At 40.4% G+C, this 12,953-nt stretch overlaps 1 protein-coding gene across 3 annotated transcripts in view; it reads right to left on the minus strand.

Annotated features, from left to right (window-relative positions):
* The window catches only part of ADGRG2 (adhesion G protein-coupled receptor G2), a 51,187-nt gene that overhangs the window by 1,845 nt on the left and 36,389 nt on the right, over positions 1 to 12,953 (minus strand). For all 3 annotated transcript variants that reach the window (XM_086465924.1, XM_086465866.1, XM_086465982.1), the window contains 7 exons: positions 12,748 to 12,851; positions 12,061 to 12,185; positions 10,860 to 11,128; positions 9,965 to 10,064; positions 9,385 to 9,659; positions 7,274 to 7,375; positions 6,410 to 6,562 (listed from right to left, as the gene is read on the minus strand). In XM_086465924.1, coding sequence (XP_086322050.1) covers positions 6,410 to 6,562; positions 7,274 to 7,375; positions 9,385 to 9,659; positions 9,965 to 10,064; positions 10,860 to 11,128; positions 12,061 to 12,185; positions 12,748 to 12,851 — 1,128 coding nt within the window. The remainder of the gene's footprint in view (positions 1 to 6,409; positions 6,563 to 7,273; positions 7,376 to 9,384; positions 9,660 to 9,964; positions 10,065 to 10,859; positions 11,129 to 12,060; positions 12,186 to 12,747; positions 12,852 to 12,953) is intronic.

Raw genomic sequence — 12,953 nt, forward strand, 5'->3', positions numbered from 1 at the left:
GGGCCACCAAGACGGTCAGAGGGTTGGAACACCTTTCCTGCAAGTACAGGCTGAGAGTTGCAGTTGTTCAGCCTGGAGAAGAGAAGGCTCTGGGGAGACCCTATAGCGGCCTTCCAGTACTTAAAGGGGGCCTACAAGAAGGCTGGGCAGGGACTTTTTGCAAGGGCCTGCAGTGGCAGGATGAGGGATAATGGTTGGAAGCTGGGAGAGGGCAGGTTTAGACTAGATACAAAGAAGAAGTTCTTCACCCTGAGGGTGGTGAGGCACTGGAACAGGCTGCCCAGAGAAGCTGTGGCTGCCCCCTCCCTGGCAGTGTTCAAGGCCAGGCTGGATGGGGCTTTGAGCAACCTGGTCTAGTGGGAGATGTCCCTGCCCACAGCAGGGGGGTTGGAACTAGATGATCTTTGAGGTCCCTTCTATGATTCTATGATTCTATACCAGAAATAGAATTAATAAAAATCACAGAACATCCAAGGTTGCTACTTGTGCTAATATTCACAACACTTCATATACAAACATCATCATAATTCAGTAGATATCAGTAAATCTACTGAAAAGACAACAGTGAAGGTAGAAACTTCTTGTGGTTTACAGTTTTAGGAGGAGGAAAAACACTGGTGAGAAACCTCTAGGCAGTGAAAGATGACTCTACCACAGGGATCAAAATCTGATCCTCTCTAGTACACCTGGATTCAGCCCAACAAATACCTCAAATATCCTGGAGCATAATTAGGCTTTGACTCTGTCCTCCCCTTTCACTCTCTCACTACCTCAAGCTTCTGAACCCTTCCAGAAGGGGCAGGGCCACATTACAGGATGCTCTTCAACTGCTTGTTGGGGTCACCAAAGGGAGAACTATTTGATGACATCCCTCTCCTGCACTTAATCCCTCCCACAGAAGGGATTCTGCTGCTTGAGTGACTGGGCTGGACTGCTTTTCTCTATGCTCACAGATTATGTGAAACCTCTTAACTATAAAGTCCAGTATTTAACTATTCATTTAAAAGGCCATCAAGCACTTAAACAGGCACAAATGTAAACAGGGTAAGATGAGCAGAAGAGCTCTGTTAATCAATCCAAATCGGATAAAGACTGAAATGACAGAAAATGACCACACCTTGCTGACACTGTAATTATGGATATATAGTTGTTTAACCCCCTGCCTGACTACAAATGTTTTATTTTAGAAGGAGCTTATGGGTAAAACTTAAGGGACAGGCTAACACAGGAGACACTGCTGTGGGTGTTTACTACAGGCCACCTGATCAGGAAGAGGAAGTCGATGAGGCCTTCTACAGACAGCTGAGAGCAGCCTCACGTTCACGGGCCCTGGTTCTCACGGGGGACTTCAACCACCCTGGTATTTGCTGGAAAGGCAACACAGCCAAGCAGCCACATCCAGGAGGTTCCTGCAGAGCACTGACGATAACTTGCTGACACAGGTGGTGGAGGAGCCAATGAGGAGGGGGGCGCTGCTGGGTCTTACGCTGACAAACAAAGAAGGCCTCATTGGTGATATGAAGGTTGGGGGCTTGGCTGCAGTGACCTTAAGATGGTGGAGTTCATGATCCCGCGTGGAAGAAGCAGCGCAGTAAGTAGGATTGCAACCCTGGGCTTCAGGAGAGCCAACTTTGGCCTCTTCAAAGACCTACTTGGAAGGGTCCCATGGGATAGGGCTCTAGAAGGTAGGGGTGGCCCAAGATAGCTGGTGGCTATTCAAGCACCACTTCCTCCAAGCTCAAGATTGGTGCATCCCTGTGAGGAAGAAACTGAGCAAAGGAGGCAGAAGGCCCACATGGATGAGCAAGGAGCTTCTGGAAAAGCTCAAAGCGAAGAAGGAAATTTACAGCATGTGGAAAAAGGGACTGGCCACTTGGGAGGAATATAAGAATGTTGTCAGAGTATGCTGGGATGCAACGAGGAAGGCTAAGGCATACTTGGAATTAAATCTGGCAAAGGATGTCAAAGACAACAAGAAGGGCTTATTCAAGTACATCAGTAGCAAAAGGAAGTCTAGGGAAAATGTGGACCCCCTGCTGAATTAGGAGGGTACCCTGGTGACAGGGGATACAGAGAAGGGAGAGTTACTGAATACCTTCTTTGTCTCAGTCTTTACTGCTAAGGCTGGCCCTCAGGAATCCCGGACCCTGGTGGTAAGAAAGGAAGTCTGAAGCAAGGAAGACTTTCCCTTGGTCGAGAAGAATTTACACAAACTGGACACCCACAAAGCCATGGGCCCCGATGGGATGCACCTGCAATTGCTGAGGGAGCTGGCAGATGTTATTGCTAAGCTGCTCTTCATCATCTTTGACAGGTCATGGTGAACAGCAGAGGTGCCTGAGGACTGGAGGAAAGCCAAGGTCACTCCAATCTTCAAAAAGGGCAAGAAGGAGGACCTGGGAAACCACAGGCCAGTCAGCCTCACCTCCGTTCCTGGAAAGGTGATGGAACAGCTCATTCTGGCTGTTATCTCTAAGCATGTGGAAGAAAAGGTTATCAGGAGTAGTCAGCATGGATTCACCAAGGGGAAATCGTGCCTGACCAACCTGATAGCCTTCTATGATGGCATGACTGGCTGGGTAGATGAGGGGAGAGCAGTGGATGTTGCCTACCTCAACTTCAGCAAGGCTTCTAACACTGTCTCCCACCACATCCTCATAGGTAAGCAGGAAGTGTGGGATAGGTGAGTGGACAGTGAGGTGGATTGAGAACTGGCTGAAGGACAGAGCTCAGAGGGTTGTGATCAGCATTGCAGAGTCCAGCTGGAGGCCTGTGGCTGGCGGTGTTCCCCAGGGATCAGTACTGAGTCTGGTCTTGTTCAACATATTCATCAATGACCTGGATGAAGGGATAGAGTGCACCCTCAGCAAGTTTGCTGACGATACTGGGAGGAGTGGCTGATACACCAGAAGGCTGTGCTGCCATTCAGCGACAGCTGGACAGGCTAGAGAGCTGGGCAGAGAGGGACCTAATGAAGTTCAACAAGGGCAAGTGTAGGATCCTGCACCTGGGGAGGAATAACCCCACACACCAGTACAGGTTAGGGGCTGACCTGCTGGAAAGCAGCTCTACGGAGAAAGATCTGGGAGTCCTGGTGGACAGTGGGCCCTTGTGGCCAAAAAGGCCAATGGCATCCTGCGGTGCATTAAGAAAGTGTGGCCAGCAAGTCGAGGGAGGTTCTCTTCCCCCTCTACTCGGCCCTGGTGAGGCCACATCTGGGGTGCTGTGTCCAGTTCTGGGCTCCTCAGTTCAAGAGGGGCAGGGAACTACTGGAGAGAGTCCAGTGAAGGGCTATGAAGATGAGGAGGGGACTGGAGCATCTCTTTATGAAGAAAAACTGAGACACCTGGGACTATTTAGCTTACAGAAGAGAGGACTGAGAGGGGATCTTATCAACGCTCACAGACACCTAAAGGGCGGGTTGTCAAGAGGATGGGGCCAGACTTTTTCAGTGGTGTCCAGTGACAGGACAAGGGGCAATGGGCACAAACTGGAGCACAGGAAGTTCCACCTGAAATGAGGAAAAAATTCTTTACTCTGAGGGTGACAGAGCACTGAACAGGCTGCCCAGGGGGGTTGTGGAGTCTCCTTCTCTGGAGATACTCAAAACCAGCCTGGATGCAGTCCTTGGCAACCTGCTGTGGATGAACCTGCTTTAGCAGGGGGGTTGGACTAGACGATCTCTAGAGGTCCCTTCCAACCCCTACCATGCTGTGATTCGATGAGTGTTCAAAATAGCTGTGCCCTAACATTAGGAGAAAATCTAAGAAAATAAAGCTATTCTATGAACAAATTCAGAAAGGTGGTTTCTGTTCCTCAGTGAGGAAATCTGCAGGTTCAGCCATATGATACCTAATGGTAGTTTCCCAAACATGCAAACCTCTAAGAGAAAAACCGAAACCAAGGAAATATTAGCATGCCATGAAAAGATGATGTTCCACAGTCCAGTAGGCAAGCAAAGCTACAGGCCATACAGACACTCCAAACTTAGCATGGCAAGTCGTTCAATCCTGCATCTGGAATAGGATTTCAGTGGAAGTAGTGAGGCCAAAACCAGTATTTACTGCTCAGTACATTTGTGACATAGGTCTTAATTTCCAGAGTGTTTCCTTTTTGGAGATCACTTTTTAAAATGAAGCATTGCAATGTTATTTTACAGTTCTAGCTGTGAGAGTGGGGAAATCAGGTACAGCAAATTAGAAGGTCCCATGTTCCTGTCTAACAGCAGTCAGCTACCTTTTGGAGGCATTTGCCCAGCTCTTCTTAGATACAACTGCCTCATGCTTGGAAGATTAAGGGTAAGGAATTGCCTCAAAGAGCTTTGCTGGGAGGACCAACTCTATTGAAGCATAAGTTTAGCTTCTTGTGGAACTCCTAAAGACCCAGATGAATTATGTAGTCAAAAAAACTATGCAGGCAAGGTATCATACAACCCTTTAGATATCAATGGAGGATGTGGCACAGGGTTCACAGCATTCAAAATACACAATAAAATATGACAGGCGATGAGGTGGGTCATCTGAGACGTCTGTGTTCGTGAGTGTATAGGAACAAAGTTCTATCAAAGTTCTTTCATCTGCTTTGTCCGAGAAACTGTTGGCACAGGACATACAGACTTACACTGGACAGATCTAATTATGTGAATAAACTAGGACAGAACTGGAGCATGTCCCACAGAATTGGCATTGCTCAATGGTTTAGACTACCAATTTTGCATCTCATTCTAAAATACTACCCAACTCAACAAAAACTTGTTCCAGAAAGCCACAACAGGACCATTCACTCAGCTGCTACAGCTACAAGACATGCAGGCTTTTGTGCCTGAAAATTTCACTCTCTTTGAAAGGTATTGCTTCTACCTAAAAATACTGCCTTGCTTTATATTTGATGACAGTGAGAGTTACTGGATTCTGGTTCTCAGCTGACTTGTTAAATATAAAGTATGTTAATTATTGCGTTGTATAGTATCCAAACAGAGAGGTTTTATAAAGGAATGACAAAAAAAGAACTAATTTTACAAGCTCAATTCGGAAAGCTGTTCAGGCCATGTCCAAATGACATTTCCTGAAGTCCTGTGATTTCTTTACAATAGTACATCCAAATGGACAGTAACCTATGAAAGGGACAGAACATTAGAATTCCAGAGCTTTTACTCTGTACATCTGAGAGATTATCTGCTGAGGTTATCCTGTTGATTATCTACTGTCTTCTGACAGCATATGCCAGGAAACGAGGACACTACAGCCTCTGTGAGCATGTTCTGCAACTTCACACTAAACAGTCTAGCTGATGGCATGGCTTCTTAGCCTCAACTCTTGATCAATTGGGAAAAATACCTCAAGCCCACAGGAGAAATGTCCTGAAGTTTTGGTCAACTTAGGCTTCTATACATTACAGATTTGTAAGTTATTTTTCTTTTTTGAAATAATTGCTTGTCTTTACTGAGAGCTCAAATCAGGAGCACGACATGTGTTAAGAGTGTTAAAAAATAGATCACGTCCACTGAAAGAAGACTGGTTTTTTAATAAGCACATTCAGTGGAGATTTGTATCTAGTTTTCTCAATAGACAAATAATCCACACCAATTTGCAAGTGAAATTGATTGGAGTGCTACATACACTAGCATTTCAACTTCTCAGGACCAGAGCAGAGAGTAACAGTTCAGAGGACAGTACTGTCTTAGAATAGGAAGGACAGAGAATTTTACTTTTGAAGAATTGTTTCCTGCAATGAAGTTCTATTTCTGTTAGGCAAGAACATCCTTAAAAAACCCACATGGGAAATAAACAGCTGTAGAGAAATTCAGTTTCAGTACTTACTCTGTAGCCAACAGCAAGGCAACCCTCTCAGCAAAGCTCTTTTCACTGAAGTGATTTTATAAGTTACAGTCCCCATTTTCTCCTACTTCTCCTCTCATAAGCAGCTTCTATGTAAGCATCTCATTATTGTTCTTCCTCATATTACCTCTTCCATGATTTCTTTCATACTTTCACGCTATATTATTATCCTGTATTTCTTTCTTATTCAGTCAATGTTTGTTTTAATAAGGTTTAAAATATGAACTGTTTTAAAGTATGCTTGAAGTTTATTGTCATATATTCCTTAACAAGAAAAGTGTTAGCAGCAGCTTCTGGTAAGTAATTGCCCTAGTAACAAATATTACCTACTATCTGATATAGAAATCAGAAGTTCCCACTAAGTAGGAGAAATGGGTATTTTAAAACTTTGTCTATAGTTCCCTAAAACAGATATGTGGTATTATTTGTGAGGACATCTTGAAATATTCTGATCCCGCACTTAAAATGTTTTGTCAGCACTTCAATTCACATTAGCATGAAAGAGCATAGCGCTTTTGTTTTAAGACAAGGAAAAAAATAGCTTGAGAAACACTATTTTGCGTTATACATACCATTTCCATTCACGTGCACTGCATAATCGTTATTCATTAGCAGTGTTGTCGAGTTAGTGGAGTTACTATTTGATTGTAAGGAATTGGAAGAGCTGGATACTCCTTGATTTACAGTCTGCTTCTTTAAACCATTAGTAGCAGTTCTACTCCAGTCTACAACAGACACGTTACAGAAAGTAGCACAACTCATACAAGCAACATACAATACAGTTAATAATGCAACTGAATTAAAATTAAAACAAGGATTTACCCACTCTCCTCACAGTATTCTAAACAGAATTATATTCTCCTAAGAATTTAATGATTCTTGATGTTTAAAGTTATTTAAAACTAGTTCCTTTTTTAATACAAGCAGCCAACTGTCAGTTTCATGACTGCAGACCAGATCAGAAAAAAGTTGATTCTCTAAGTTAAAGTGTATAAAAAGTATATAGCTTTATGAAAAGTCACCTACTGAATAACAAAAAAACATAAAACCATTTAGTTTTCTTGGTGTAAACTACGCTTCACCTTGGTTTTGTGGAAGTCACTGGTAAAACCACAGTTAACTCAAAACCTGGAACAAATCTTAGTTTCTAACTGATCAAAAGTCTTCTGCAAAGACATGCCTTTGTACTGCCGTGGAAGAGATCAATTGCAGTTAACAGCTTAACGCAACAGCATATAAGCATGTAAGAACTGCATCAACTACCACCTTAAAAAGTGTAATTTTGGAGGTTTATTATACCTGGGATAATAAATTAGAAATGCAACTGCAGCAACATGATTTATCGAATTTTTTTTAAAAAAAGTATTACAAAATTCTAGGAACTTAACACTGAGTGTAAGTATCCAGAAATAATAAAAAAAAATATTCATATTTACCAGAGTTTTCAGCCAGCCTGAATTTCCCACAGCAGAGATATCTTCTCCACTGTTTACGAACATTCTCCTTTGTTACACAATAGAAGATAAAAATGAAGAACCCTGCAAAGCAACAGTGTTACAAAATGTTGGAAATTTTACTTTTACTACTTCTTAACGAACAATATTTTGGTTTTCTTTGATTTATTTTAAATTTCTAATCAAAAGTAATGACACCTTTCCTTCGTGAAAAAGTTTACAACTCTGAACACTGGAGAGTACTTTTCCCTTACACAGATGAAAGGAATCGTACACACAAATGCAAGAATAACAAATATAATCAAATCCACAAAGTGCATAAAGTTTCTTTCTATCAAATAAGACGGCAAAAATTCTGTGCATCCTGAAATGTCCTTAATGATTTTGGAAAAGAATTCGAAGCAATGACAAACAGACGGTATGATACGACACTGCCAGGCTATGCAGCTGTTAGCACATGGTGTGACACTGTCCCATCTTTTATTAGCAGCTAACCTGTGACGACCAACTCTAACAAAACCATTAATGCTACAAAATTTTGAGCGTTCATACAAAGAATATAACTCGTATCTAAAAATAATAATAAATGGTACACCTTTTACCACAAATTCAAAGCCAAGTATTTTCTAGAAGGGATGGGGCTCATCCCTGTCTCTTGCCAGTGCCCCAGACTTATTTTCTGCTTCTCATTCACTTCTGACAGAGGGTGGGACCTAACCTTCCCTCCTTAAAAGCCCATTGTCATTGTCCCCCTTTAAGGAAAAGTGGCACTCAGTCTTTGCACAATTTTCTAGCTGCAGTGTGCCCCTGAGAACAGATATGTTAGGTTTACAACGAATAGAAAACAACACGAAGGAAAACTAAATGATCAGACTGGTGCAGATGCACGTGTATGTTATGGTTACACTGCTTTTAAGGCCAGTTAAAAGCATGTAAAATTCCACTAGAAGAGATTACTCGCATCTTTCTTTGCTTAAGTATTCTTCTTATCTTTGGCTTTTAAGATGTATTTTTGAATGTAACTAAGTGTTGCTCTACACAGGTGGTTCTATACCATTTTCAAATACAGTTTTGAAACACTGACGTAAGCTTAATTGAAGTCAATACAATTTATGCACCTTTATTACTTCTAATATCAAAATTTGCCTAGCACCTAACTTAAAACTGGGCAAAAGAGGAACTTAGCTTCATGTAACAGATTACTCTGACGACACAGGAACTAGCCTTGCGTTAGTTCACATAATCCCACGCAAAACTTGGGAAAATGTGCGTTCAACCCCTCAAGTTACCAAAAAGTAAGGTACCCAAAAATCAACACAGCAAACAGGGGAGGGGTATATACACTGAACTGCAATTTTCATTGCTTTAGTCTCTCTGGAAAATCAGCCAGCCAGTCATCTAAAGTGCCATTTAAGCAGAAGTTTAGATCCAAACTTCAGTAGGGCAATTCAGGTATACTTAGATACCTGTAGGCACCTACGGTACCTCGTATTTATATGAAAGCCTTTGTACCTCTGAAATTCTGCTTTTGGATAAGTCCGGTAGCATCTTGGCCTTTGAAAACCTGCATGCCTTCATATCTACTTCTTATACGCTCTTAAGTACTAAAGGCCATGCTTAAGAGTTAGACCACTAACTTCTAGATGTTGCAGCCTTGCCTGCCTCCATGGCCCTTTGTTGGATGTCACACCTCACCCCTAAGCCTGAGGGGTAAGTGGAAAAATGATACAGTTTTTACTACATTATTTGTATTACCACGTGAACACTTACAGTAACTGACAACTTACAACTGATCTCTTGACCAGAGAAATAGTCACTTCCAGTGGTGTCTGGTTTGCATACATTTTAAAAATGGTAATATTTATAGATATAAATATACTACACTTATAAATAGTAGCTAGCTTTGCTGTACCTTACTGTAACATAACTGTAACTTAAGATTATAGTAAAGCAGTATCATCTCTATTTTAATTAACATGTTAAAGCACGTACCAAAATTACATCTTTATTCCTGAATCAAGAAAAAGCCATTTCCAAACGTTTTTTTCCATTATATTGTACACAATGGACTGTCACATGAGGGATAAACTTACCTTGCAAGGTGTTGAAAATGGTAAAGAGGTAAGTAAATACCTCATTTACTGTGAAGAAAGCAAATCCCCAGGTAATTCCCAACAAGAACGTGAGGCCAGCAACACTCCTAAGGTCTTGAATACTGGTTTTTCTTTGAGCACCAAGTTGTTTTTTCTTTTTGATACGGCAGAGCTGGATCAGCACAACAATGAACATGCTGATATTGATCAGGAATATCAGGCAAAAGTATCCCACAGCAGTAATGTAGAAGACAATCCTATTTTTAATCCAGCAGCTAGAACACAAGAACAGTCTGTCAACCATTATCAGAAACAGAAATTAAGTAAAACAAACATGAGATAAAGGTGTAGTTTGTTGCACATGCAAACCATTTTTGCCTCTTTAGTAAAAACTATTTTTTTTGGCCAAAGGGTAAGAGCTATAGGCAATAAGCACAAAACACACGACGTACTGTACAGCTATATCATTTCAAAGGTCTCCCATTGCTTTCGTCCCTTCCCCACCTTTACTTTAAAGAAAAGCAATTTTGTAGGACCGCCCTCCCACCCACCCCCAAAAAAGCACCTTCCTTTAACTCACAATTCATTGGGTCTGTTTATTGAAACCTTTCCAGTGGTTATAAGTCCATAATTATCTGGTGATACTGCCAACACAATGGACACAACTACTGCTGGTAACCCTAAAAGATTATGAGCAAACATGTAAGTGAAAATCATGACAGAGAGTATTATGAGGACTTGAAATTGTTATTTTTCCGTGAAATCTAAAACTTGTTTCTGAAATTTGTCTGTTCAATTCTGTTGACTGCTAGGTGTCTGAGAGAATCTAAAAACTGGAGCATTCAGACTGCTCAGGAGCATAATTTGCAAAGAAACGAGGAGTTCTCCACAGCTAGCTCCAAACCTTTCACTCATCAAACTGATTTAAAACACCAAATTCAGGATACCTGACTTCTTTCTTACATCTGTTTTAAGAAAACAATTCTATTGATTTTAGTGCTTTCATTCATGTTTATTCAAGTGGGCAGAGAGGATAATCAGGTCCAGAATATCTTCATCTTTTATCCAGTTAGATCTGTTTTGCTGCTTTTTGTTAGCAACAGTGATATACCAGAAATGGAATATATACACTTACTGGCATTTCTTTTCAAAACACAACTAATGCCATCTGTCTGGTAAATGGAAGTATGCACAAAATTGGTTTTATTGTACTTGCACAAGGAAAATTCATTACCAATTTGCACTGCAGCAGCCTCAGTTCTGCAGTTAGGGGGGAGTTCCCTACCTCAGAAAGGAGGAATATATAGGACCAGGTTTACTGATAATGAATACCTGGTCATTGCAAGGTCCTAACATTTAACGACTGCTTCATTTTCATTTCTGAATCATGTCATATTCACCGGAATACTTGATAAGAGGATTTATCTATTTAGCATCTAAAAGGAAAAAAAAACCACAATAAAAAAAATACATACCCCAACCAACAACGCAAAATTTAAGAATGTATTTCCGTACATAGGTATTAAAGACTTTCACAAGGGCCAGATACATGTGGAAAGCTTCTAGACCCATCCAGGTGAAGGAAACCAAGAGGAAATAGTGAAGAAATACTGCAACTGCAATGCACAGGCCTCGTGTATCATACAGTGCAATCCATGAGTCAAGGAGAAAAACTAAGTTGAGTAGAAGTAATGCAGCACACAGCTGAATAAGGATTTTGGAGGGGTAGTCTCTCCGTATTTTCCTAAAAAAAAAGCAAATTGGTGAGATGACATCAGTTGTCCATGGATCCCTGGCTTACTTCCTCTCTTGTAGTCCCTAGTGCACAAATGCCAAGAAAAAAAAAATTCTATATTTTCATTCATATATAATGCTCCATATATTGCATTTATACATGGAGAGAGCAATTTACAAAAGATTTCCAAATTAATGGTCCATACGAACAAAGTTTGTTATAATCAGGTTACATAAATAGAAATAATAACTTAGATTCTTAAAATTTAGTATCACGACTATTTTTTTTTACATGGTATGTTGGGCTCCTCCTTATTACAGTACTTCCAAAACCCCAAATGTGACTGTTCTTTATCGCTAAGATTAGGCTTTTGATTTGGATTCTAAAGCCGTCATAGAGACAAGTAATCCTTGATGACAGCATAATGAGAGCATAAAAGTGTGCTGAGTAACTTTGAGGAGGATTTCCAACACATAGTATGGAGGATTCAACAGTTAAGGCTCAAACATAAGAAAACATTCCAACAAAGAACAAAGAACACAAATGCATTTAAAAATGTTATCATTTTGCACTGCTCTACATATGCTGTATCTTAAACACATTCCTTCACACTTCTATTACAGTAATCCATTATAAAATATTTAAGAGCGCTGGGCATGGTGGTATTATGTCGACGGTTGGACTTGATGATCTCAGAGGTCTATTCCAACCTAATGATTCTACGATTCTTCACTTCTGACTGCATACAGCCTCATGATTAATTCACTTGTCCACAAGATTAACATTCCTGAAGACTGAATCAACACCTTCCTGGTAAACTGGACAAATTTGTGCATTATTAACGGAGACAGAATCCTTAACTATTGGAAAGAACTTTGCAGTGAAGACTACGAGCAATCATAATTGAAGAATAATGGGAGCTTAGTTGAACAGGTACTTACTCAAAGGCTATGTAGGTCACAAGAGTAACAGAAAGAAAAATTGCAGAGAGGCCACAGCCTATATAGGATATAAAAGTCAGTACCAATTCTTGTGTGGGATTCAAAGGAGTATTTCCATACAAGTTCTAAAATGGAAGCAGAAGTTAATTTCAGAGAACATGTTTACTAAACGGAAAAAGATCAAAACCCCCAAAATGCACCTTTCCCTTTGCAATTAAAAAAAGAAAAGGAAACAGCTCTTTTCATCATGGATCTTGTTACCTGAAAAACAGAAAAGCCAATCTAGTCCTGCAAGGAGCAGGGAGTTGGACTTGATGATCCTTATAGGTCCCTTCCAACTTGAGATATTCTCTTGTGAAATCCCATTTGATTAAAAATCTGTTTAAAAATTGATTTATCCTAATTTTAATTTCCTACAATATAAACAACTGCCTAAATGTAAAAGTTGCAGTTTAATAAGCACTTAAGGAATTTTTTACTCCAGTGGAATTCACGGGCCCCCATTCAACAAGCAGCTTAAGCACATGACTAATTGTACAGCTATATGTACTAACACCGAAGTGAATAGAATCTGAGTAGTATTTCATAGGTGATACATGCTTTCTGAATACTTATTTGCTTAAGATAACACATGCTTAAATGTGTTCTTGAATCAGGGTAAGATTGCATCATTTTTTAAATAATTACCATCAAAACCGCAAAGCTTGTGAGGTGGTTGCATGAACAGACAGTTTCATTTACTCTACTTTCTTTAACTATGCAACCTTCATATGACCAGCCTCCATGTCCACCTGTTGAAGAAAACAACTTTATTATTCATAAAAGCCTGTCTTTATATTAACATGAGTTAACATAGTTAAAACAGCATGATATCTTGGGTGCTATCAAGTACT

Source organism: Leptosomus discolor, chromosome 1 (assembly GCF_034619465.1).
Source record: "Leptosomus discolor isolate bLepDis1 chromosome 1, bLepDis1.hap2, whole genome shotgun sequence".
Classification (NCBI taxonomy): Eukaryota; Metazoa; Chordata; class Aves; order Leptosomiformes; family Leptosomidae; genus Leptosomus; species Leptosomus discolor.